Here is a 27,867-nt window from a genome sequence, read left to right as displayed (position 1 = left end):
AACGCCCCATTTATTTTTGAAATAGTGGAATTAATAAAACAAAAGTACATATTTTTAGATACATGAAGTTTCAGTTATAGCACACATACTTAACAAGGATCATCTTGAAGCTGTAAGTGGAAGTATCCAATATAGCCATCAGAATGTTGAGATGTACATTACCGCAATCATAAAATATATAAAAACTTACGGATCCTTTGCAGCATAAGTTCTCCAGTCAGAGGATAATTGAGCCGTTCTGCAAATTCCCGACAATACCAGACCAGAAGCTCTTGGTTTGGTAGGATGGGCCTTATTGTGTAGAAATAAATATTCATCTGAAACAAAAAGTAATACAGCTTCAGTGATTTGAAATGGTCCAAAACAAACACTGGCACAACAAAATAAACGTGAGAAAGTACAAAAAACTGATTCATTTTTTTAACACTAAATAAAGTTACAATTCAAAAACTATCAGACGTTTATTTACCTTGTACTGGCAGGCAATCAGGTTTTGAGACTCTGAAGAATATGCTGGATTAACATATCTCATCCAGTTGGATTTTGATACATCATAGCCGTCGATGTAATAATACAATTCGTTGTCCTTGTATATCTAGAGAAAGAAAAGGAACACATTAATTTCCCTGTAATTAATTTTTTACTGTTAATGGTCATACAATAATGATATGAAAATTAGTGAACTGAAACAATCTCATCTTTCTATAAATTTGGCAAACATTTTCAAGCACAAAGTGTGAACTTGAGTTGAGTCTACAATTACTATGAATTGTATGACAATGTAAGCAAATGAGAGGTTAGTTTATAAATTTTAATTATTTAAAAGAATGAATGGGAAAATGTTATATTGAAAGAAACTTCATAGTTAACAAACCTAGTTTATCTAATAGAAAGAGTTCAGAAAGTCATGCAAACATGTTCTGAGGATATGATTAAATCACTTGTAAGTGTTGAATGTAGATGAACTTAGTGATTTCTCTTTAGCAATATTTTTAATTTCCCTTTCATTTGAACTTCTTTCTGTTATCTTAGGTTACATAATAATAAAATCTTTGCTCTAAGTATGTAGTTATTTATATACTAAAATCAACAAAATATTACAGCAACAACAAAGATTTGCAGACTTGGGAAATTTCTTGTACTAAGTATTTATCATGACACAGTTAATAGCATATAAAAATTCCGACATAATCAAGTAATTTTTTGTTACATGTTCTGAAAAATTTGTTTGTTTTTAATAATATACTAGTTAAGAAGGAAAATACAACACTACAGATGGATAAAAACTAGATAATATTACTCTAATGCCTAGCAAAAAAATAGCATTCAAAATGTAAGAAGTACTACAGAACTTTTTGAAATAAGCAACATCAAATATCAGCTTCTAAATCTCAGAAAAAATTGATATGTTATGATCTAATTACTAAACTAATCTAATGAAATGATACACAAGAAAAACTAGCAATTCTCTGATGAACACACAAGCATTTATACAAAAATTAGTCACAGTAGCACATTTCACAATACAACTTGTTATAGCATGCAAAACACCAGAAAGGAATGTCTTTTTCTACAAAAGAAAACAGACACACAAGAGCATCTAATAATTTCACTATGTACAAGCAAACAAACATATGGGTAGGGTCATAAAAATATTCACAAATTACAAGCAGATTAAGATGATGCCGAAAGCATACCTTTGGAGAAGCATCTGGCTCTTGCTTCACCTGCACCTATTTGTTGCATGAAAAAGAAAGAAGTGAAAGTAACAGCACAGAAGGTATCTTGTTAAAAAAAAAAGTTTGTGGAGGAAAGAAAAAGATATTGTGTAAAATGTGTTCAGTGAAGAAGATGTATAATTTGAAGAACTTAAATGTAAAATCACTAAAAACAAGTGTTTTTGCATTAAACTGTACAAATATTTACAAATTTCACATCCTTTAAGTGTCTGAAATGTTAAGAATGCAGACAATATGCTGCATACACCTTATTACATGCAACTTTTACAAGCAAAACATCGTTGGAAATATCAAATGTTTACTCTTGTGGTAGAGAGCATCAAATTACATAGCTTACCTTATTCGCATTTAATAAGAAAGTAAAATATGAATATTAATTTTGCTTTCCACTTAATACCAACATTTTATATTCATTTTGTATTTTTGTCAGATGTCCATTATACTGTGATTCAGGAAGATTTTGGAACTTAAAACTATGTTAGATATAGTAGTTTACTGGTTAGTAGATGAGGAAATATGGCCAAATTTTGTTAGAAAGGATTAATTCAGATCTTCTCCAATATAGTCATAATGTGCAACTGCCTGTGTACCAAACAGAAAAATTTTGTATCATACAAAAACATTTATATTGATATGTAGAACAAGAACGGGTAATATTATTTTGTATTTCATATGATATCATGGTGCAATTTGATAGAAATATAATGTACATTACAATTCTGAACCTCATTTTGTACAGAAAGGAGGATTACCATTTCTGAAACAAGAACTGATAGTTTGTCAACGTAGTGATTTTTTGCTTATCCTACATGTGTACATACTGATACCATTGATATAATCTACCTCGATAAAATATTGATAATATGTTACTGCCAATGATCGATTTTATTATTTCTTTTTTTTTTTCTTTCCACCGAATTTAACAAGTTCAATTAAACATTTAGTTTAGCAATTCTGGTGTAGGAATATTCACAAATTTAACAAATTGCTGGAAATACTCTCTTTACTTACCCTCCAGAAATATTTTCTGTTTGCTGTTTTGGGCACAGCATCTTTGGCGTATATTTCTCCAACCAGGGGTCCAAATCTAGTTCCTCTGGGGATATAACCAGTGCTCCATACTCCTAGCACCTGTTACAAGACAAAGAATTTAAATGAACACCTAATGAATACACATCATTACTCTTCAAGTTCAATACAATACAGTGTAAATGAAGTAATGAACTAAAAAAATGTTGTTTTTTACCTGATGGATGTGCATATATGAATGTACGAGTGTGAGGATGAATTAAGAATAAATTGCTTGTGGTATACAGGCACCTTTTTTTTCTTCATATTTCTCAAGAAGAACCACCCTGAAACCAAATTTAACTGTCCCAATCTTCGTCAAGTAATATTCAGTGAGTGTGTGTGTGTGTAATACTTGTTAATTTTTCTCAACTTTGACACGAGAACATTATGTCTTAAGAATTATTCCTAAAACATGTTTTAATGCATTGATTTTCATTTAAGTGTATAAGGTTTTCATACACTGATCTTTATGAAGTAATTTCATGTGTTCTTTTCCATTTTGGGCTGTATAAAAACTCACCAAGGGCGAGGGGAGAAACCATTCATAACTTTATTGGAATGGGAATCGGGGGTAGAGCACATTGGATTTTAACAGGCCTGAGTTTATGTATGTCGATGACTGGAGATAGCAACATATGCAATTCCAGTTATAACTTTTAGTTAAAAATATGTCGGATGGTTAGTTATATTTTTACTACATTTCAAATGTATATTTTTTATTTCATTTTGTGACCTTTCCAAAGCATTTCTCCCTCAGAGGAGACTCAGCCCCGTAACTTTCAACACGCCCCCCCCCCCACCCCCACCCCTGGATTTTGAAGCTGATGGGTTGTTGCGTAACATATATGGGTTAAGTTTGTTTCTCTAAGAAGCCCATTTTACTAGCGAGTTATTTTACCACCAATTTATTTTCTGTTATACAAAGGCCAATTCTCTTTGGTCAATTTTTTACTACAAATATAGGGTAAATTCTCCCACATTGGAAACAATGTTGACTTTCCCGTAAGAGAAGCTCTGTTTAGTACCTGGACCATATGCAACCCTGATAACACTGCTGAAGAGAACGCAGCATACTATTAGGGGGCAGTGGCGATACGACGTGTGTGTGAAATTAGTTTCAGATTTTGTTGCAGAATGTTCGAAAAGTTCATTGAAGCAGGAACCTAAAATACTATATCGGCTCGTAAAATTGTGTGCCCAATGGTCTTATACTAAGGTCCTGACACCCCCTGGGTAAAACTTTAATAGCAAGACACGAAATGGACTTCAGGCTTCACACATTGTCGTTGATTGATATGGTTTGATCAACGCTACGCTCTGGTTCTCTCCTTCCTACAGTTATGAGGAAATGCCCATCTGATGTGAGGCTGGATCGCCCTCAGAGCAGCTTGACCCAAGAGTGTTGTACGCAAATATGTAGGATTTGCACATTCAGAAATACATGCCTTACTGTCGGCCTCCGTGGCGGAGTGCTTAGCATAGCGGGCTACGACACCAGGGGTCCTGGATTCGAATCCCGCCATGGTCATGGGTGTTCTTTGTGTCAATCAATTTCATCATATCATTACTCATCCTCATCTTCGAGATTAGCCGAAAGTGGCAGAAAAGCGAAGTAAAATAAATTAAATCAATCAAAACATTTCGTACTGGCCCATTCAACTGTGCGGCGATTTAGGATAATGGCCAAACCCCTAAATCATTAGAGAATGAAAAGTCTGTGAGAAAGTTTAGGCAAGTCCGCCACTGTCCTCAAGTACGATAAATACAATTTGCTTCTACGCCAGTTAGGAGGGAAAGGCATTGAGGGTGTAGCGCAATATTAATCGGCTACTTGTCAATATCTTACACGTGCGACCCCCTTCCGAGAATGGAGAGAAAGAGGGGAAATCGATAAAAGTTTCACTCAAGGCCGAACCTATGAACTGCTCCAGAAAAAGAGTTCTTTCACTTTTCATTTTTATTTATGCTTGCAAGGTCGCGTAATCTGCCTGAAAATCAATAACTAAACGTTGTTGAGTAAGTACCTCCCTTCCATGGCCTACCCAACATGCGATCGGTTGCACGTGGCGTAATTTCATATTCTCTATCATGTTATGACAGCCTTGGAGCGAGAACGGTGCGCGTGGCCATAAAGAGTATGGAAAACATTAATTTCGACGGTACTGATACGCTGTTGGCAAGAAGAAAAAAGAAATAGGATACGATGCGAACAATGTCGGACAACAATACTTATTCGGAGATTAGAATCAAGCTGGCAAAGCGCGCTGTGGACGTCTTACTGCACAGATGCAAGGCATGATCCAATAGACAAGCACACAAAGAGGCCGGGGGGGGATAAATTAGTGAAAGAGAAGTTCATATAGTTCAACATTCTTCCATGGATAGGCAATGCCCTAACATAATGACTTACAAATCCAAGTTATATGTAAACTAACCTCTGTGTCAGATTTTGAATATTGTTTTTATCCAAAAATACCTTCGTTGTGTAGTATATATATATATATATATATATATATATATATATATATATATATATATGCCATGTATGATTTTACAAATCATGTAAACATATTAAATCGTCTCATTTTCCTTAGACTAAGTTTTATTGTACACGCATTTTTACTATATAGGGCATCAAACATGTGTTAATAATGTACTAAATGAAATATTGTACGGCTTAATTGTAACCCTATTAAGATAAATAATAGTAATAATATACGGTAAGTTTGATTTGTTAGATCTTTTTACATAACACAATATTCCCAATGGTCGAAATTTAGATAAATGGAGTAAACTATGAATGTAAAATCAATCTTACCAATCTTAAATTGCCAGTTTTTTAAATACTGACTACAAATATTTCGTACGATTTCCAATGTTGCCATTGTGTAGGCAACTGGAGAGAAAAACATGGCGACAAGACATTCTAACGGATGTCTCAACGGTACTTTCAGCTCGGACAGGAAAAAGCAACCCGATCACCGATGGATTTCTTGCGTCAGCAAAACACTTCACAGTTCAAATCAGGCCAGCAACGTTGACACAAATTACTACCACGCAACCCTTTCTCCTTCACTTCCAATTTTCGTCTCTTCCTCGCATTGTGTTGACCGCCCGGCCAACACCGTTAGCTGGAAGCGCGTTTCGAATCATTAAATCAGCTAATTAGACGAAGACGTCCGAAAAAACGTAGCATCGGCCGTCGCGGTGTTATTGTTGCGAGAGACGCCATCTGCATACAGGGGAGGTCAGGCGAAGGAAGTGCTGACCTTTCCCTCTCCAAGGTCCGTCGCCATTGTGACAATGAACTTGCCGAGGGAAACGGCCGTTCGAAAGGACGGAAGTTGTTCTGTAAGTGAAAGTTACGTCTGATGCGGTAGTTCACCGACATCAGTTTCGCTCTTCCGTTCAACTTGCTCAATCTGCTTTAAGATTCCGTCGTAAATTGATGCTTCCCTGTGCCAGCCATCTCCACACGGCCTAATTTATTACGAGTCCATCCCCTACCCACTCCAGCATGAGAATTCTGAACAAATTCCTGCCTAGAACCACATCCATTGATCCACATCACCCCAACACTCTGTTCACCCACACAAAAATTTGCAGCCACGCATTTAAAATTTAACACAAATGCCTAATATTAGTTCTAAATTGACATTTTCACTATACAAAATGTCATTACAACTCTCTCTCTCCCCTAAAAATGTCACTTTCTGGCGGAGTGGTTAGCACATAGCACTACGACACCAGGAGTGCCGGTTTGGATCCCGGTCTTGGCATGAGTGTTTGTGAGTGTCCATTCATCAATTTCATCAATTTCATCATATCATCACTCATCTACATCTTCGCGATTTGTCAAAAGTGGCAGAAAAGGGAAGTAAAATAAACCAAATCAATCATTCAAAGTTCCAGGTTCGAGTCCCGCTCTATGAATGAGTGTCTATTCATCAATTCCATTCAATCGTCATCGCCATGATGAACATAATACTTACAATGACAGAGAAATAGCGGGTCCAATTGCTTTCCACTATTTGCTTATGTCTTATTATCAATATTTCCTCGGGCGAATTTGAGTCAATGGAGACCCCCATCTTCCCCCTAGATACACTACTGGTCAGAGGAACTTTCTTTGTAACATTTCGAAGGTTTCTGCCATCAGAATGTGTCCGTGGTGCTAAATTTGAAAGAGCTTCTAGGAAGTGTATCGATCTTTCTATTTTCGCCCACACAATGAAAAAGATACCTTGGGGTTTGCATTAGAGATTAAGCGGGAGTGTATTTGCAACCACCTGGAATCGCATCACGTTCCAATTCATTACAAGGCTATTGTGCATTAAAGCTAATAACACAGGCGACGTGATTTGGAGCAATGGATTACGAATTTATTGGCACATGCAGAAGGACAGAATATAGTATACGGAAGAAAGACATCAGAAGACAACCAAAGAAAATGAAGTGGAACGCGAAGCAATGAAATATTGACAGCGTGTACCTTCTTTCGTTTTCGAGACCCTGAAGAAAAAAGGGGGAGGCGGGGCAGTGTTTTGACGTAAAACTCTAAGTCCACGAAATGACTCGGCCACTTCGATTGCAATAAAAAGTGAAGTTTCCACCAGCTCCTGGAAGCTCGCGTGACACTGCCATTCGCTTTGGATGGCTCTAGTTAGCCAACTCCGATGTTGCAGCGACGGAACCCTTCGTCGTCATCCATCGACCATTTCGCCACGATATATCAAGGGGAGAAAATTTCCATGCGAGATGAAAAACTAACAGTGGCTCTGGGTGCCACAGAGGTGAGAGACCAAGTGCAACCATGTTCTGATCTGAAGCTGATGATTTTATATCGTTTGTCCACTAATAGTGTGGAATCTTGACTTCCAGTATGATATCTCGGTCTCTGTATCACCTAAACTTGTGTGTATGCGTTTACTGAGGTCTATTTTATGCACCCAGGCACTGAAGGGTATGTTGATTGGGTGATTGATTTGGTTTATTTTATGTCGCTTTGGTCAATTTTGGCTAATCGCAACGATGAAAATGAATTTGATGACATGATGAAATTGTTGAAGAACTGTTACAGAGAATTTGAAAATAAAATCCTTAGGAAAATATTTGGATCTAAACGAAATGAGGAGACAAAGTGAGTGGAGAAAGTTACATAATTTAGAACTACACAATTTGTATTCCTGTCCAGATATTACTAGAATAATTAAATCAAGAAGACTTAGGTGGGCCGGCCATGTGGCACGAATGTGAGAGGAAGGAAGAGTTTACACGATTCTTGTTTGGAAACCTGATGGTAAGAGACCTGTAGGAAGGCCAAGACGAAGATGGAGGGATAACGTTGAAATGGACCTAAAGGAAATGGGTAAGGATGGAAAGGAATGGAATGATCTTGCCCAGGATAGGGACAGATGGAAGGCTTGTGTTGCTGCAGCCATAAACCTTCGGGTTTAAGAAGGGTAGAGAGTTAGTTACAGAGAACAACAATGCCCAGGCCGGGATTTGAACCCTGGATCCCTGGAGTCGTACCGCAGTGTGATAAGAACTTCACCACAGAGGTCGGCTAATTGCTACATGCAGAGCATAATAATAATAATAATAATAATAATAATAATAATAATAATAATAATAATAATAATATAAACGATACTTACATCGCTGAGAGCTTGCGAGGGTTTAAGCACCAGATTCCTGGGAAGAGAAGCCTCCGCCCTGTCTTGGCAGTTGGGCTCCGCGGGAAGGTCGGGAACGATGTACACCACATGCTGCTCGAACTCTTCTTCCCGGATCTCCATCAGGTCCCACGGACCGTCCTCCATTTCTTCCTGAAAGAGAAACGAACGATATGAAGTTATGCTTCTTCCGTAAGGAGCAACATGGTACCAGCATTACACCCAAGGCAACAGCCTGCATAATCGTCTAACATAGGAACATTAAAGATATGTTCAGGTAGGAATAAATGAATGGGAAAAAAGATGCAAACGGATCCTGCTCGTATCTGAAACAATATTTTGAAAATAATTAGTTTCTTATAAAATTTGTGTTTTATAAAAAATACCCTACAACCCTTAAACTATATAAAATAATCTTCAGTTGGATTTGCTAAAACACTTCCAATTATGCACGTAAATCGGAAAAGGGAGTGAAAACTTACTGAATAAATTTCTACATCTCTGGATTAATTGCGGCGATGAGAATGAACTGAAAAAACAGATAATGGGAGAAAACGACTGGTAAACGAAAATGTGAAACTTACAAAGGGACCAAAATTATTCTCTTAAGTCTTGTATTGTTATATCTCTAGGTTGAAACGAATCTTTTAACTGTAACTTCGTAAAGTCACAATTCCACCGATAGAAACTCAAAACTTGGTGGGCACACTGATACAGCGGGTTGCAATCTCTCAGGAAAATACCCGGAAGCAGGTGGCTAACGCGCTGGTATGTTTTTTTTCTTTCCTTTTTCACCTGGTGAGAAACGTTTTCGTACGCAAGCGTGAAAAGTTCTTGCAAATTGTTTCGTCCATCATGCAAGTCAACGCAAGGTTAGGAGCGTTGCGAAACTCTCTTTTGCAAGTCTGCACAACTCAAACCACCTCTCGATGCAACAATCCAGCTTACGTAACTCGGGATACTCAAACATTCAGCCAGTGATTACACTTTCGAAGTTTTAAGTGTCTTCTATACTTCAGTTTCATTATGTTTCACTTAGTTTCCAACTATGTTGATTTCCACTTACATGGAAAATTACAATTCAAATCTTATGGTGGATTCTGTTACTATCAGTATTTAACATAACACAAAAGAAACACACAATGTTATTGTTCGTTTGATGTTTCTCATACATAAGCATTGATTCATTACATTTCTCTCTCCACTGCGTAGGAATTTAGCATAATTTTTAAACCCATTCAGGTCAATATTTCGGCCATTAGAGGCGAAAGCACCTGGAGGATCTTGCTGACCCGTTGACCTAGTCATCTACTGAAAAAGGGGATGTTTTAAGTCCACTTTATGCTCAGATAGGCTAACCGGGACCACAGTTTAAAATGGAATTCGGATAACTGTGTAATGTACACGCACCGGATATCGAATTTATCCATTGATTACAAGGCTACTACGCTAGATATTACCCTATCGGGGGTACAACATTGAACAGTGGTTCGGATACTACTTTAAACTGTAATTCCCGTACCGATTAGCTTATCTGATCAAAAGCAACAAAACGAACAAAAAAACGTACAGTCGTTGTAGAAATGGTTTATCCCTATATTCTACTCAGCAGAAATGAAAGAGCAAACAATTATATATACATTTCCTAGATTCTTCTGCAGCTCTTGGACAATTTTACTTTCTAAAACTTCATCTGGCATATTTAATATAGGTCCTTGTTCAAAGAATCTATCCTTAAAAACTTCAGTTCTCTTGAAGATACGCTATTATTTTTTTAATAACTTATATTGCCTTTAACGTTGTTGTGTTTGGTGGAAAAAGATGAACCAATAAATCCGGATAGATTTACTTTACGATTGCTACCGCTTTTGAAGGAAACAGAAATAATAAAGCTTCACTTTGGAATCGCGCTGTTTTGCAAAGTCACACGCACAGCTTTCTGTCATTCAAAGAGGCTATGCCAGATTTGCCTTACAGGGAAAAGTTTCCGCACAAGGACTCCTCTCTCCAAAGTTCAGATAGTAAATCCTCTTCCAGATAGATCGATAGGGACGGCGGACGTGTCGTGGCCTCTTCACTATTTCTGGAACACCGAAACAGCGTTTTTGTGAATATCGGATAGGGTTGGGGGCGAACGGGGGTGGAGTGGGGTAGGATGATGGATCACCTTGAAATAATAGACCTTGATTCGTGACCGAGCAATTTCCTTTTCGAAAAACCATCTCGTGCTGCCAGATTGGAAGAAACTTTGCCTTCTGAAACCTCATGATCGCCAACACAGACATGTTTTCTTTTCTATCCCGACATTATATAACAGGATATTCAAAGAAGACACGATATCGTCCATGCTTCTGGTTACGCAGCAAGAATACGAATAATAAAAATATATTTGCATAACCCTTGAGCTAGGTGGAGGTATTTTCATTGTTTCCAAACTTTCTGTATGGGTGTGTTCTAATGCGGTTCATGGGTGAAGAATACTGAAATTGATATTTGTCAATATTACTAATCACTATTATTTGTCCAGGAGAGCACAACCCGTTTCCATTTGGATAGAAAGTCGCTGATCAGAAAAGATGATAGAATGCACTCTTATTGCAATACAATTTGTATTCTCTCAGAATTGATTTGACAAAGTCTGTTTTCGATTCACTTTACGCGCAACTCTACTGTGTAATACGAACCACTGAAATGTGTTCCCAATGTAAATCTATCTCTAACGTCGACTAGAATTTTAACTTTCTAGCACTTGTGGTTTGATTTTGATTTGATTTTGTGTTTTAAGTCCACTTTATGCACAGTAAGGCTAATCGGGACTGAACCTACAGTTTTAAGTGTGCCTCAACCGGGTATCGAACCCGGGATCCCTTGATTACAAGGCGACGACGTTACCACTACGCCATCGGGGAGGCCCTAGCACTTGTGGTTCCAGAGTTAATTTAATCCGAACGGACAGGCGGGTTCTTTACTTTTCGTCTTAATCGCTCTGAATCACCGATATCTCCTTGGTGTTTTTGTCAGAGCGGCAGGGACTCCATCTGGCGGATTGCACGGGAAGCATTCTCCCAAGGTCGTCCAGCATCCGAAAGGAACATCGCAAGATGATACCGTTCCTCCTCTTCCGCTCGCTCTATTTGCACGGCACTTCCGCGTGTCGCCTGCGTCACTTTCGAACTGCAACGCCACGTGAGCCAGGATGCCAGGAAGTTCTCGCCGTGCCTATTTGCGTACGACGCACATGCCGCCACGTCCGACACTTGGCCAGCCAAAGCTCCCCCCCCCCTGCCCCATCCCCCCCTTCCGTCTTCCCCAGTAAACTGTGGACGCTTTCTTTCGACAGATTTTTCTAGGAGGAAACAACGCAGAATCGAAATCGATTACTGAGACTAAACACAATTTCGTTCCCATCTGAGTCTGCAATTGTGCCAAAGTTTCTTTCAGGCCCAACTGATGCACCTGGAAGAAAAACTGGTGTCGCATCTGTGGTTTAAAGCGGGATCCGAACAACTGTATCCCGGGACCAATTAGTTACAAGTGAGCAACTTATATGTTTCGACCACCAGGGGTGCCCATCTCCCCAAGGCCAAAGGCGCAATCTCCCCCATAATTACGTCATGCGTCCCTCCCAAATTATAATATTCGTGCACTCAAACCATATAGTAATCCCCACAAAGTAAAGCTCAGGACGATAATATAATATGGTTCCTCTTTCAAAGAACTCACCCCCCCCCCGTTTTCTTGGGATAAATATAATTATTTTAGTAACCCATAATAATTACTGGATTTTATCTGCAGTGCAAATTTAACTTGTTAAAGTAAAAATTTTATGTGACGTGAAGTTAGAAATACGGATTCGATATATTTTTGTTCCAAATTATGCACCTGCTTTAAATTAAGCAGTATACCAACACTAAGCATTAAATAATGAATATCGAGACTATCGCTTATGTCTTGTAATGCACCTCCTATAGTATAAAACTTCGCATTCACCTCAGCAAAGCGCCAAAGAAACACGCATTCTGGCAACACATTATTGCGAACGAAGCGAGCAAGAAAATTTTTATATCCATCTCTTTGCAGGCTTTCAAGAATATTAATTTAATGGGGTGTCAATACTTTCTTAGGATCCCAAGATAATTAATTAGTCTTTTCCAGCTTCTCTTTTGGCACCGTTTGGGGTCTAAACGTTGTTAAATACAGCCTTCAAAATTTAATGTTCGAACTCTCTCTCCACTACAGAAATTCATTCACAACCTAAGATTTAACACTTTATCAAAAGCTTCCTATCTCCCCCTTTAAATTTAATACTCAATCCTACCACCATAATTTCCAAGCCAATTTTAGACTTAGCTACTGTTGATATTGAAGAGTGGATATTGCCTCCTCCAAAAAATTAATTCTCAGTCTCCACACAAGAATTTCGCAACAGTTTAAGACAATAGTAATACCCAAGAATTGGATACCCCCTCAATTTAATGCTCAATACCCTCTGTAACTAAAATACCCACCTTAATCTAAGACCTAGAGTTGGATACTGTCCACCCCAACGTTTAATTCGGAATCACCCCCAGAACACACGTGTAAAATAAGACCTAATATTTTGGAGGTGGATATTCCCCCCCTCCCCATTTGATAACACCCTTACACACTTTATTTTCTTCATCTAATGGATTAAATGTGGTGCATTTAAGGAGTAAAATTTTTACATATATTTTGGAAAAGTATATGAATGTTGAATTTTATATTATTTGAAGGGAAAAAAATCCCCCCAAAAAATTTCGATGGCGCGCCATAATGCCCCCCCTCCTTATGGGCACCCCTGTCGACCACAGTTCATGGACAAACAGACCATACCTTTTTTGACCTACTCGCTTTATTCACTGACACCCCTTCCTGTTCTCCCACTCACACTGAGAATCCTTGAATACATGGGATGCGGTGGATAGAAGCGAAGATGGCCCACAGGTATGGCGGACTTTGGGAACCGCGGAAATCAAACTCCAGACGTTAGTTTAGATAATGGTAGGCGAATTACCCACCGCTATTTTCATTACTTTTTTATTCTGTGTTGTTTTAAGGAATGAAACTACGTTTGTTCGAAGCGGGCATTGCCCTCGGCTTATTCATAGCATTATTTCAATTCATTATCATCACACTGTTGTTACTGTGTGTGGTGTGTGACTGCAATTACAACACCACACACGGTACGGTATGATACAGACCGAATGAAAATGGTGATGGACAATTCGTCTACTGTTTCTTTTGCTGTTGGGTGTATGGACATAAGATATCACTGTCCCTTATGGTGTGATTCGACATGGATTTGATTCCTGGAGAGAAGACTTCACAGCGAAGCATACTTGAACATGAAGAAACAGCAAGTCTCGGTCTTGAAGTCAAGAATAACCGGCGCCGAGAATCGACACGTTAACCAATCAACACCCGGCACGTATTGTCACTCATAACAAGTCATGAAATCTAGTTTCAGTTGTCGTTGCTTACAAAAAAAAATTAAAAAATTATAAAATCGAACATTTAATTAGCACCTGGCAACACTGCGCGGAACTGACCCTTCGCACTTCCGAGAATATTGTATTACGGGTGGCCTAACACAAGGCAGTGCCCTGCGTTTTGTTGCAGGTTCCCCTTTAACCAACGCCGCACGAAGCAATATGTAACAAACATGCGAGCTTGGAAGGACGAAGTCTTCTAATCAGATACTCGCCCTGCTGGCGCCAAGCGTGTGAAGGCAAAACAAATGAACTCGGGGGGAGGTAGTTATATCACCACACACGGTACAGTATGATTTGAAGTCTGTCAGACATAGAGTACACGGCAGATATTGATTTAAATATTATGCGTGCATATAAGTTGTGGTTGTGCAGAATTCAAAAATTGCCAAAAGTAAGGTGATTAGGAGCTTATTGGACCTAAATAAATTAATACTAGGAGACGGACCAACCCTATCGGTACCTTTTCGTTAGTTTACTGGTGGTCAGCAGTCCAGGTCCACTCCATTCTTCTTTTTTCCTATCCTATTCACTTAAACTCAACACTGTTACGGTGTTGGGTCAACACCAAAAAGTAGAATTTCCATTAAGCTTTATTGCATTTTTCTTACTTTACGTCCCTTCTGACGTATGCTCAAGGTCCCGGGTTCGATCCTCGGGAACTTTTCTAACGATGGAAGCGGCCCCGGCGCCCACCCAGCGTCGAATAACATGGGTACCTGGGGGAAACCCTGGGGGGTAAAGGCGGTCAGGGGCGTGATGCTGATCACATCACCCCCACTCACGACCGGATCAAGAAAGTGTGGGGCGTTACCCCCACACCCCCTATACACGCCTTCATGGCGTGGTGCTATGCACAGGGGAACACTTTACCTTTTTTTTACGTCCCTTTTCTACTACTTTTGGCATATCGCGACGATCCGGATGGAAGTGATGAAGATACACTCACAGGGATACCCATGGCATGCAAGGACTCAAACCTAGGACCCTGTACACGAATCCATCTCTCTACGTGTTCACGATCTCCGAGACGACCACTCAAAACCGTGGGACCATTACGTCACGTCACGTCCAAAGTGTAAATGAAGAAACCAGAACGATAGTAAATATTAAAGCATTGTGTTCATACGTTCTCCGCTGTGGGCTTCAACGGGAGTTCGCTATGCGGTGGAGTCCGCCTACGCGAAGGAGCTGCCCTGCGTAACACCCACAGCCCGGTCAAGAGTCCAGTCGCTGCAGCTTGCGTTAGCAGATTACACAGGAACGCTTACACCAGCATTGTATGGGTCTACTCGATAGCGTAGTGGCTAATGTTATTGCGGTGTAATCAAGGGAATCTACTTCAAACAGTAACCCGATTAGCGTATCTGAGCATCAGCTAGACTTGAAACACATTTTTTTTTTTTTTGCCAAATTTTATCTAGAAGCGCTTCTAACAATTTGCGAAGCACGGCCAAAAGAATGTAACGACAGCATTAAAAGATCAAAATCTCATTACCTGACTCCGTTTCTTGGCAGGAGATCACATTAACAGTGATGCGATTTATCTGGCTTTGGGAGCGGAGAAAATGTTACTCTTGTTTCGATACAGACAATCAGTGCCAATCACCACAGACTCAAACTCGGTTCGGTTGGACTAAGCATAGACTTCTTTTTTTTTTCCTCCTTTCTCGAAAATGTTTCTCGCGATACTGATATTTCAGCTCCTCGTTGAGCGTTCTAGATAAGTGTCAGTGTTTTCTAGGTTTGTGATTGCACGAAGCTAGTACAAACACTTTGCAGACAACAGCAGCAGCCGTACTAAGCTTCTCTCGAATGGCATAGAAGCAATTCTAAGCTGTTTCAATTTTCAGAATTTTTATTTCCGGCGTTGTTCTTCGAAACGACAGATATTTTCGGAAAAGTGTTTACTGAGACAGGCCTAAGGTTGACGGCCGCTAAAACTTCGACCTGCACTAGCAAAGTCGTTTTCGAAACACCGCTACAAAATTCTCAAAAGTATCTGTTTTTGAAGTATTTGTAGAGAATTCAAGTGAATCTTTGCGTGTTTAAATTTCGCTGATGTCTAAATATATGTTGTAGAAAATACGTTTAGGGTACCAAGAAACTATAACAGACGACTAGACAACAGCCAAGCCAAACAACACGAAGATTCACTTCAATCCTCTAGAAGAAATTGCAAACAGATACAATTTCAGAATTTGAATAACCAAAACGATTTCTCGAAAGAAGAAGAATGTCGCAGGCGTCTGTTTGGAGATCCCCAACCGTCATACAGATATGAAGGGAGAAAGTAATTATGAACTGTGCCTCTGTCTAGCGAGTGCTGCCTTATTCCGCGCGAACATCTCTCGGTCGGCAGGTGCCACGGTTGAGAGGGAGCAACTTGACCAAAATCTGAGCGTGCTTTGGTGCACTGTGAAAGCAATCGCCACGCGACACAGAAAGCAACACAATTGAATGGTGCAAACATTTCAGTGATTGCTAAGCAAGGAGGGAAAGTGCTCTGACGTCAAGTAAGGCAAAGCTGCAAGCAATCTTTTTGTTTGCCCACAAGGGACAGGAAAGATAAGACTTACTGAAAGAACTGGCATCGTGACCCGTCGACTCGAAGAGACACACTGCCGCACCGGAATGACTTCAAACAGTGAGAGTCGAGAGGATCGCGTGACAACCTTTCCCGAGCGGCTTCGATCGGTACATAGCGAATGAAAACGTCGTCCTTACCAAGACCTACGCAACTACAAATCCATTGCTCCGTTCCCCACAGGGACGCTTCGAACGCGGAAACATTACGAACTTCCAGGACGAAACATTATTCCCGACATTATAGTCTGTGAGGGGTGGAGGGAGGAGAAGTACGAGTCTTGGCACGTTTTGATTAATCCCGTAGCTCCTCCCTCCAAACTCACTGTATCTGTTGTTCTTTTTTGTTCCAAAGCGGTAAAGCTTCGGATGACCTCGCTTCAGCGAGTCTCGGAATAACACGCAGGGTTGCAATCTCGCAGCACTGAGCAGTACCCAATTCCTTGGACGTGTTTTTTGCTCAATGATCCTCCACCATTACGTACATTACGTACATTACAATACATCTGCATTTTGTTTAATGTTTATTGCCTTGGTTTTTGAATTCTTAGGCTGTAATAGGTGACCTTCTGCGAAGGAACTCTCACGTTGCACAGTCCGGTAATTGCAAGCTAACGAGGCTCTGACGTCTAGGCCCATAGCTAGTATATACTCTGTGAATTTTGTGTTCTATGTCCAAGTGCATACTAGTGATCGTCCCTTCATCCGTCTCATATAACCACAACTCATCTTCATCGTCGCGATTAGCGTAAAATAAGCTAAATACAAATTTTCCAATTGTAGTTCAAACTTATCTCTTTTTAATTCTGATTTCAATTTTTGGAACGTGAATAAACCTACCTCATTTTGGAATACATTGAAAATATACTTCGGACTCGGTAACACCGTAAAAACGGAAGCAGCATAAAACAGCACTGTTCTATCTAGCACAACAGTTGAGATCTGCAATTCTCCAGCGTGTTGCCAGTTCTCAACTCTACTAATGTTTGCGAGACAGATCTGCGTTTTGCTTAAAGTCAAAACAGGTTTACCCCTCGAAAATTAATGACAAGGCGAGTTATGAGCGATAACACAGTTTAATCACAAATATATTATGCGACAATTGACACTAAGCGGAAAGACTGAGACATGTCTCGCTTGCCCTTCGAAAAAAAAGAGACCCAATTCCTTAAAATTCGACTCGCAATATTTTCCTCTCGATCCAATCGAGAATAAGATTGTTTCATCGCAAAGCTTGCGTCACGGCTGGCGGCGGGTGACAACCAAGATCATGTTCTAGCGTCACTAAAACTCCGATCTTGGTGGATAGCTCCAGGGTTAGCAACACTGCAAGCGGAGATCGATCAGTGGCTTCAAGGTCGCTTCCTGCGCGGAGACAAACTGCGTCACAGCAAGAGCCAGAGTAGGGTAGGTCAAGGTGATACGGACGCGGCAACCGAAGAAGTATTGAGGTTCAAGGATTGATTCCGAAATGCGGATCTTCGGAGCCTTAGGAAGTGGATGGAGATTACTTTTAATCTCGAGAGTTGTGTGATGTTCCCGAACAGCGACAGGCGTTACGAATGTTCAATTTGGCATTTGAAAGAAAAAAAATCAGTACGGTGAGCATGCAGAGCCGGGGACCGTCCCGAAAATTTGTCAAATTATACTGCGCTACAATGCAATTTTTACAGTAACAAAAGTAAATTTTGGAACGCTGAATTCAAAAATGACATTGTTGTTGGGGGGGAGCTGAAACAACCCGTAAACGGTGCACCGTCTGGCCTATACGTAGGTAATGGCAATACAATAAAATTTAACGTTATTGCCCTAAATTGCTTATAATTGGATTACATAACATGTTAATCACATTTTTCATTCTTACTCGATAAGATGTTTTTTTTAAGAGATTCTTGCGAATTTCACTATATATTGAAGATAGTCTGTGAACAACATCGCGAAAGGCGTAAATTTTCTGATATGCGAGTTTTATGTGTTCCATAATATTTTTGCAGAAGTATGAAGCATTTTATGAATACAGTAGTCACAATTGATATGCATACGGACAAAGACAAGGAATGTTGTCATTTCAGTAATATTTTACGTAACAATCTTCCCGCGCACTTGTTCGAAGGTTGAAAAAAAATCTTGACTACACCCCTGCGGTGGTGGTGGTGATGGGGAGGGAATGATACCGTGAGTTTTTTGTGATTTCATGACCCCCCTCTCTCTCCCTCTCTCTCTCTCTCACACACACACCACAGAGAGAGAGAGAGAGAGAGAGAGAGATTTATATCGAGATACGATTACATACAGTGGCGCACAAAATTTTTATATGATATGATATTTATTGATATTGATACAAGCCCCTCGGCTGTGCGTATCCTACAATATTGTTACATAACTCCGCCTTAAACATACACCCCAATTATCATATATTTAGAAACATTTAGAAAAATAATATATATATGTGTGTATATGTATAAAAGGCAATGTGGTCCTCTTCTAACATTTGAGATTGTTCATTATCACTACCTTCACAACACTGCACTAAACGCCCGGCCTATGTTTGATCCACTGCTGTTCCTTACCCTTCACTTTCGCTGACTCCTTGCAGCATTTTCCTGCGCTTCCTCCAAACTGCATTTAAATATGAGCCCAGGGCTTTGATGTTTGCATTCGTTACATTACCCCTCTCCTACCTAGATACAGCCTGGATTGTCTGCTCAATGCTGTCCCTTGCACTGACCCCCCATTTGCGTTGTCTGAGGGGTGCCGACCAAACACGCTCATACAGGATGTGAGTCCTCGTCTACTCTTCGCCGCATAACGTGCAGATGACACGACCGTCCGGCCCCTTGAGTTTGTATTGCCTCCGCCCCCCTAGCAGGAACCAGGCGAATCCACTTATTTGCTGGTACGTACACGTATCAATGTATCGTGTTCTCCCCCCCCCCCATTCCACCCACACCCCTGGCGGTTGTGCGGCGGCGAGCGTTACCTTCTCCCCACATTCTGGCATGATGTCTTGCCTGCTACTGTCCACCAACCTCTCCCTTATAATTTGCAACATCCCAGTTTCGCACCTCCCGCCCCTCACATCTTCTCACAGTTCCCCCAGACCCATTCTGTAGAGGTCGTCTCTAATCCTTCTTGCCCAGTGGCGTGCGAACCCTTCCTCAATCTGAACTCACCGTTCTTTCAGTGAGTCTCCAGTCTCTTGTTCCAGCTTCACCCAGTACTTGAAGCATCTCATCTTCGCTTCGACATCCTCCCCGTGTTTGCCCTTATCCCTCAGAACGCCACACGTGCTTGCACTCGTGCAGGTTCCCAATATTTGTTTTAAAAACCGCGCTTGTATCTGATTTGCTACTCGCCCCCCTACCCTCCCCCATAATTCCGCGCCGTAAAATAGGGTTGCTTTCACCGTTGCTTCATAAATTTGCTCCAGCGATCTCACACTGACTCCAGGGACTTTCCGTTGCAGTCGCTCTACCTTGCCCAGCGCATAACAAGCTTTTCCCCTTCTTCTCTCAACGTGCTTTGTCCACTCCCCTGCCATACTCAAGGTGAAACGTTTGACCCTTTCAAGCTCCGAGTTCCCATACGCCCACCGCTCCTTTGCCGCGAAGACATAACCTTTCTTAAATACCATTATTTTAGTTTTTCTTGTGTTTACCTTCAACTTCCATGTTGTGCAATATTGTTTCAGTCTGTCCAATCCCCGCTGTAACCCCTCTACTTCGTTTGATATTAAAACGAGATCATCCGCATAGAGCAGCATTGGTATCGGTGTGCCAAATATCTCCCGGTGTTGGCACCTTCTTTTCCCACGTAGCTAGCAACGTCATTAATAAAAAGGATTACTAAGATTGATCTGCCGTCAGAATTCATTATGACTTCCTTAAAGCTAGGTCGTTACCAATTTTATGATACTTTTCGTATTATGTACAACAAAACACGCGGCCGGTCAACGTCACGCTCTGAGAAGCCAGAGGCCACAGGTTCGATCCATCTGTTCGGCATTCATCCTCATCGTCCCAATTAAATTAAGAGGTAGAAAAGCGACATAAAATAACCAAAAGAGAAAAGGGACTAAAGAAGAACATATTTGGGTTAGTCTGTTCCGTTCTTATTCCCTTTTAAGACGTGTCTCACTCGATACTTTTATACACTTATCACACTTAATATTCGCACCCTTTCAATAAATCTAGAACTTCTGGAGTAGTTTGTAGTTCTCCTCCAGAGAAATTTTGGGGTGTAAGGGGTGACCTTCCACATAGTACACCCAAATGTCAACCTCACTTCCACGTTAGTGCACCCTGGACTGAAGACTAACGAGGCTCTGGCGACTGGCCCCATGGCCAGTATAATTTTGTTTGTATTGTGATGTTCTTTTGTCCTTATGTGTGCTGGGTGCCCGTTTACAGCCTCAGCTTTTAACAGAAGTCAGAACATTTTAAATTTTTTAGTTATGCAACGTTAGAGTTGTTCTTTAAAATGATAAGGGGCTGGCCCCCGTATCATGTGACGGGAGCAAAATAGCCTAAGTGCTGACGCTCCCAAAATTTTAATTTCAACTCAACTCAACTCCAGAGAAATTTTAAAACCCGAAGAATGGATACAAGTACTCAGGGGGGAAAGGGGTTTCTTCATCTCTCCTATTTGCACCCTTCCTTCCTTCTTTCCGAAAGTGTATTTCCGGCGGAAGAAACGCACATTGTGCTCAGGAAAATATTTAACTGCCATCATTCCTAGCATTAAAAAGATCTACCCTGTGCATTACACCGCACCATGAAGACACACACAGTAGAGTGTGGAGATAGATTGATTTATTGATTTAGTGTTTTAAGTCCACTTTATGCACAGTAAGGCTAATCGGGACTGGACCTACAGTTTAAAGTGGGATCCGAACCACTTACGCCTCCACTGGGTATCGAACCCGGGACCCCTTGATTACAAGGTGACGACGCTACCACTGCGCCATCGGGGAGGCCAAGTGTGGAGGTAGAGTCCTACACATTCTCAACGGATATGATGTTATGAGCACCATGCTCCAGCAGCCTTTACCCTTCTGGCTTCCCTAGGCAACCCACTAGTGAGAAGCTTGTTGAACCCCAGAGCCGCTTATGCAGGGAAATTATCGGAAAAGTTCTCAGCAGAGATAACTTATCTCGGAAATCGAACCCGAGTCTTTCGCGTGACAGACACCTGCAGACCGGCCTACCGCGTTACGGCGAGAAGCAGAGTGGGGTAGGTCAAGGTGATGCGGTTCAAGGACTGGTTGGAAGCGAGGTTGTAAAAACCTTTACATGAATTTTGCATTTTAAAAAAAGGAAATTTAGGAAAATTCATGTTTGACAGTAAGAATCAATCAATTCGTCCAGTATATTCTAATGAAAAATTTGCTAATAAATGGGAAATAAATGCAGCTTGTGCTGCCACCACACGCCCAAATTGCGCAACAGTGCAAAGCAAGCAAACGTGGGATAATTCGCCATCGGCCTCTGTCTGGTGGCGTTGGGTATTGACATATCGACGAACAAGACATCATGCAACTCCAACTCGTGTCTCGCTATGCCCCTTCCCCTCCCTTCCATGGACATGCTCACGTTTATCAACATGCACAGAAATAAAATATACATGAAAGTGCAAGCTTTGTGCTGCTCATGCCAGTTCTTTTCAATTCTAGTGTGTTATTTGAAGATATTTTAAAAGCATGTTAACGACAATGCATGAACAAAGAGAAAGATTGGCACAAATATTTTAGCACACGGTAGAAAACTTGTACAGAGGTCTAGAATTTGCAAACTAGTTAAAAAGATGTGCAAAATTAACCAATAATATTGTTATTATTCCCATTTACTTAAGAAAACGGAACACAGACTAAAATATTACAGAACTATATATAAATTCCTTATTGAAAACTTTAAGCTTGCTAATAGCTCAATAAAAACACACGATTTCGCAGAAAGAACTCGAATGAAAATGTTGACGTTTACTCGTTGTATTTGTAAGAAACAAGGAAAACAAATCTTGTGGAGATCTTGCTCCCTGGGCACCATTCTCTTGCATCGATCTCGATAACACAAATACTATGCGTATCAAAATGTCCTCAATATCGACACACACACGTGTGTCTGTGTATCGATACTGATGACATTCTGCTATACACAGTCTATGTGCGCTTACATGGAACGAAAGCCATACGAATGTGAGAACATCACTTGAACTGCAATTTGGCAACACAACCTCTCAAATATACGAGGTGTGTGGTTTAGGAGAGTGGAGTGGCAAGTCCTCAACTTTGCGACCATGATAACTGCATTTTATGTAGAGGTTTCAGGCTGAAATTCATGTAGAATAGAATAGAATTTATTTCCAGTATGAGCCTTTACAGCTATACATACCATACAAGTGAAAAATTTTCGTGTACTTTCCCTACACCCTTCCTACTTTTTTAGTCTGCTTCCACCTTCACCACTGCTTGGGAGTTCACAAACACTATTTCATTTGAAATCTTTCCCTATACTTGCCTTGTTACTTGAGTGGTTCCTAAATTTTCTCAAATTTATTTATTAATTCGTTTATTTAGTACCCCTCCCCCCTTTCATACATGTTCGCTATCCCCACTGAGCTTCTTTGATCTCATTACCCAGGCGTAGTGTAGGAAAGTTCCCAGATTCCTTATTTGCGCCTCCCCCCCCCCTCTCGGTCTCTCCCTCCTAATAACGCTTGTCATTATATTCTCAATGTTATCTTCATTCATTTCCCTGATATATTTTTGTCTTGCCTCCCTTGCTTCTTTGCACTGGAGGAGAATGTCTTCGCCGCATAGTGGGCATTCTACGCTCCCGTCCTCCCGTTTAAGTCTAACTTGTGCCCATCCCCCCAGTCTGAACCAGGCCAATCCTGACCTTTCTTTTGCCCCACACAAATCTACGTAGTTCCTCCTTCCCCATTCTCGATCCGTATCCACTATTTTCGCCGATGTTAAGGATATTTTTGCTTCGCATTCTGCCAAAATTTTCTGTTTGGTAATATCTTCCAGCCTGACACGTATGGCCCCTAGCATCTGTATATCAATTCTCCCCTCTATTCCCTCTTCCCACATCCATCCCAAATGAATACCTCGGGTGGCTGACCTAGTACTGCATTTGAGCGAAATTAGTGTGTCAAAATAACGGAAGAAAAATCGATTTTTGACTATTTTGCGGAGCTTCAAATCCTGCTGATATGTTTAAATCTCTGTGTAGACTACATTTTCAGAGATTGGGAAAAGTAATTTTCAGTAACTTTAGGGCATCTATTAGGCTAGTTCGGCAATGAAACTTTAAAATATAATTTGTTGGTAAGTGTATAGGTATATTGATCTTAAATTTTCATAGCTCAGGCATTATTTGTCAACGAAATCAGTCAAGGTGTTTCAATACCTTGACAAAGGTTTGAAAAACACGCTTTTGAGAGGTTGATGAGCAGAAAAGATATTAACAATTGCAAACATTCGCAAACGTAGAATCCAACATGTACTCACCTGCCTCATGGTTTTAGAGATGACCTGCCGTAACTAACTGTTCCATTTTAGCAGCTCGGTGATGACCCGACTGCTCACTTCTCACCTTCTACCTGAAAGAACGAGAAAGACCATTGTATTTCTATGCTTTATCCAAAGTACGATACAATATGAACACCTTTCGAACATCTTAGGTAGTTTGGAAGCAGCGTGGTATGATACACGTTACTCATTTCAAAATACACAGAAATAATGGAAGTATTTACGCTAGTAGTGTGAGCAATACATACTGATCCGAGTGATCAAAAAATATGTTCACACTTGATTTAAAATTTGACAAGAATGTGTGGTTTTACTTTTAGCCCACCATGTATAAACATTGCTAAAGACAGAATTAAATAACTAAAGAATATATGAGCCACGTTTAATAAAACTTGTCCAAAAACTATTGAAAGTCTGTGTGGGGGAGGGGATTTTACCGATAGTGTCGTGTTGCTATAACTTGAACACAGTAATCATATAAACAAAATCTATTATGTGGATTCTTTCATTACAAGAACGTTGAAGAATGTTAGGTGTATTGAGGAAGGCGTTCCTGAAGACAGGGAAGAGACGGTGAAGATGTATAATTGACAACGAAGAAAGTAGATTCTTTGTGTCTATACAGGGTGCTCGGAAATTCCCCTTACAAACTTCTAGGGCAAGTAGAGGGGACCGAGTAGACAATATTTGGAATAGGAACCCTTGTCGGGAAACGTACAGTTTCCGTGCTACAACCATGACAATGTGTCGGATGTGCCTGTGTTGGTATGCAACCGGGTAGGCAGTACATGACGTCAGAAGATCACCTGATGGCACGTGACGTCTACAAATTGTTGCGTTCCACTGTCGACACAGGTGTTGATCATTGAATACAGTAGTACGTTTCTTTTTTGTTCCCTTGGCTTTGTTATCAAATAAATTTGTTTGTATTATGGACTGAGTCACACGTCATTCACTTCTGTACCTTACGTAACACCTCATTTGACATGGTTGTAATAAATGATTACACTTTAGGTCATCAGCTGATCTTCTGACGTCATGTACTGCCTACCCGATTGCATACCAACACAGGCACATCCGACACATTGTCATGGTTGTAGCACGGAAACTGTACGTTTCCGGACATGGGTTCCTATTCCAAATATTGTCTACTCGGTCCCCTCTACTTGCCCTAGAAGTTTGTAAGGGGAATTTCCGAGCACCCTGTATATGTGATTCAAACTTACGAAATATTCGATGTACTGTTCTGAGATACGGAAACTGCATTCTTAAGATAATTGTGAGCAACTTCGTGGCTAGCACATTTGATGTAACGCAACACATAATTAAGTATTACAGACCTCTATACTTGTTTAACTACTACTATGACAAAACAACAAAGAAACATTAACAGCAAAAGGAGTATTTCGTTACAGGTGTTATTTTGCACACTTTTGACAGTGTATATAGAAACTACCAAAGTTTTTGGTACTTCTTAAAGTCCACTTTATGCACAGATAGGCTAATCGAGGATGGAACTACAGTTTGAAGTAGGATCCAACCCACTATGAGCTTCTACCGGTGATCGAACCCGACACCCTTTGATAGCAAGGCGACAGCGCATCCAATGACCATTGCAAGAGAATGGGGTGATACCAATTACAGTAAATATAATTTTCATTTATGCTCATTCTTATTTCCATTGACTTTTTCCGATCGTAACAGGATCATGCTAATTGAAGAAATCACGTCATCTAACTGCTTTAGGTAGGGCTTTATTTTTTGATGGAAGTTACTTGTGCAGAGTATTCAAGTGTCTGTAGATTCACCGTTAACTGAGTAACGTGTAGCAACGCCTCGGTTCCAAGTCATTTCGGTAGCTTTAATTGCGGAAGGCGAAAAGAACTGTGAGAAACAATGTAAGACTCTCACATTAGGCTACATCCTGGAGGGTACGGTCAGAAAGATGGATGCAAAAGTACATTCCGGAATCAAAGCAGTCATTATGTGTAGGTGTAGTGTAGGGTGCGATATTTTTTTGTTTTACTTTCCATCGCCTTTTCCCATTTGCACATAAAGGAGAATTGGGCCGCTAAATTTAATGCCTAATAAGCTAAATAACTAATTTCATGGATTAATCAAAGGGAATGTAGCAGCAACACAAGGTCTCCTAGTGCAAATCAAGTTTACATGTAACAATTCTATTTCTATCTTAACCGACATAGTGCTCCATCTAATTGTATATAGTTTAATTATTATCACATTCAGTGGCGGCGATTAGGGGGGGCAGCTACCCCCTTTTTTGCCATCTTTCCCCTCACTATGGCTTCTTAATGCTAAACCTTGTCTACCAAGAGAAGGTAAACTGTTCTTGGCCCCTAGTTTTGGCACCCAATCGCCGCCTGTGATCACATTTCATGAATCAACACAGTATACGTATGAAGTAAGTGATGGCGTGACTAGGTAGGAGTTGGCGGGTTCCCCCTCCCTTTCTGCCTAAATTTCCTTTAAAAAAAACGTACGCCGAATGCGAATGAAGATAGCAAAATATAGCATTCTCTGCTAAGAAAGACTAGGCTTAGCACCTCACTTTCCGGTACTTTCGTCAGAGAGCCCCCCTTAAATGAAGCGGCTCGGTAAAGTTTTGTTTTAAATACATTTTATGCACAGTGGCTAACCGAAACTGGATCTACAATTTAAAGCGGTGCTCTGAACCGCTGAATGCGTTCACATTTGAAACCGAATCTGGGACCACTTAATTGTCTGGAGATAACGTTGTCACAAAAGGATAGCGACTCCAACCTTTGTTTTTAAAGTTCACTTGGTGTACAAAGGGTAAGAGTCAGGCCAGGATGTATCTCCGCAGCTAAGAATATTGCGAGGCCCCTATACAGTGTGTTTATGTATGTATGCACGACAGGGAAATTGATCATGTCGCCAGATGAAAGTATTTCCAGATATTTCATTGTTCATCTGATGTATGGGCATAAGCGACAATCGCATTTTTTTAGTGTTTGCTTTTCGAAATTTAAACCGTGCGTTAAGTGTTACAGTCAGCGACATGAAACTTATTTATTTACTCAGAGTTTCAGATACAGTCTTATTTGGCCATTTTACACTGAAACAACATAAAGTAGAAACAAATAATAACAAAAGATAAAAAACAATAACAAGATGGGATAGATTTACATGTTCTTCGTCAGTAATATACAAAAGTTACGTTCTGGAAGGAATATATCTACATTCAGGGGAAGTTTGTTGTACATTTCTGGGAGCCTGTAAAACAAGGAGCGTTGTAGAAGGGATAGCCTAGTGGTTGGGTTGTGGAAGAGTTGCAGGTTGCGCGTTAGCTTTTGGGGTACCCTAAGTGAGAATTCACTGATTAGGAGATCTGTTCTGATTTTGCCATTTATTATTTTGTATAAAAATTTCATGTCAGCTAGATCACGACGAAAGGATGGAGCGTGAATATTCAGAGCAGCCATGGTGTCTGATTTGGATACATGTCGAAAGGAAGGTATTCTATGGCGAACAATTGCAAGAAAGAAACTGAGAACAGAATCTATTCTGGTGAGATTGGTTTTTGAGGCCATTGCCCAAATTGGGGAACAGTATTCAAGGATGGGCGAGATGAAAGATTTAAAGAATAAAGCAAGAGATGATGGGTTTTGAATTTCGCTAAATCTGTATAGAAGACCGAGAAGGCGCATGGCTTTTTTAGTGGTAGCGATAATATGATAATTAAAAGTGAGTTTTTCATCCATGATAATACC

General features: G+C 40.3%; 1 protein-coding gene across 6 annotated transcripts in view; it reads right to left on the bottom strand.

The window, feature by feature from the left end:
• Blimp-1 (PR domain zinc finger protein 1) overlaps nt 1-27,867 on the bottom strand; it is a 215,120-nt gene that overhangs the window by 14,086 nt on the left and 173,167 nt on the right. For 3 of the 6 annotated variants that reach the window (XM_083112127.1, XM_083112129.1, XM_083112128.1), the window contains 6 exons: nt 24,095-24,186; nt 8,468-8,638; nt 2,751-2,870; nt 1,698-1,733; nt 470-595; nt 191-317 (listed from right to left, as the gene is read on the bottom strand). In XM_083112127.1, coding sequence (XP_082968253.1) covers nt 191-317; nt 470-595; nt 1,698-1,733; nt 2,751-2,870; nt 8,468-8,638; nt 24,095-24,103 — 589 coding nt within the window. In that variant the 5' untranslated portion in view covers nt 24,104-24,186. Of the gene's footprint in view, nt 1-190; nt 318-469; nt 596-1,697; nt 1,734-2,750; nt 2,871-8,467; nt 8,639-16,574; nt 16,673-24,094; nt 24,187-27,867 lie in introns of those variants that run through there. The other 3 variants (XM_083112126.1, XM_083112131.1, XM_083112130.1) reach the window with 2 other exon arrangements.

This window comes from Lepisma saccharinum, chromosome 1 (genome assembly GCF_977018435.1).
Source record: "Lepisma saccharinum chromosome 1, izLepSacc3.1, whole genome shotgun sequence".
NCBI classification, from domain to species: domain Eukaryota; kingdom Metazoa; phylum Arthropoda; class Insecta; order Zygentoma; family Lepismatidae; genus Lepisma; species Lepisma saccharinum.
This window is presented reverse-complemented; position numbering and strand designations above follow the sequence as displayed.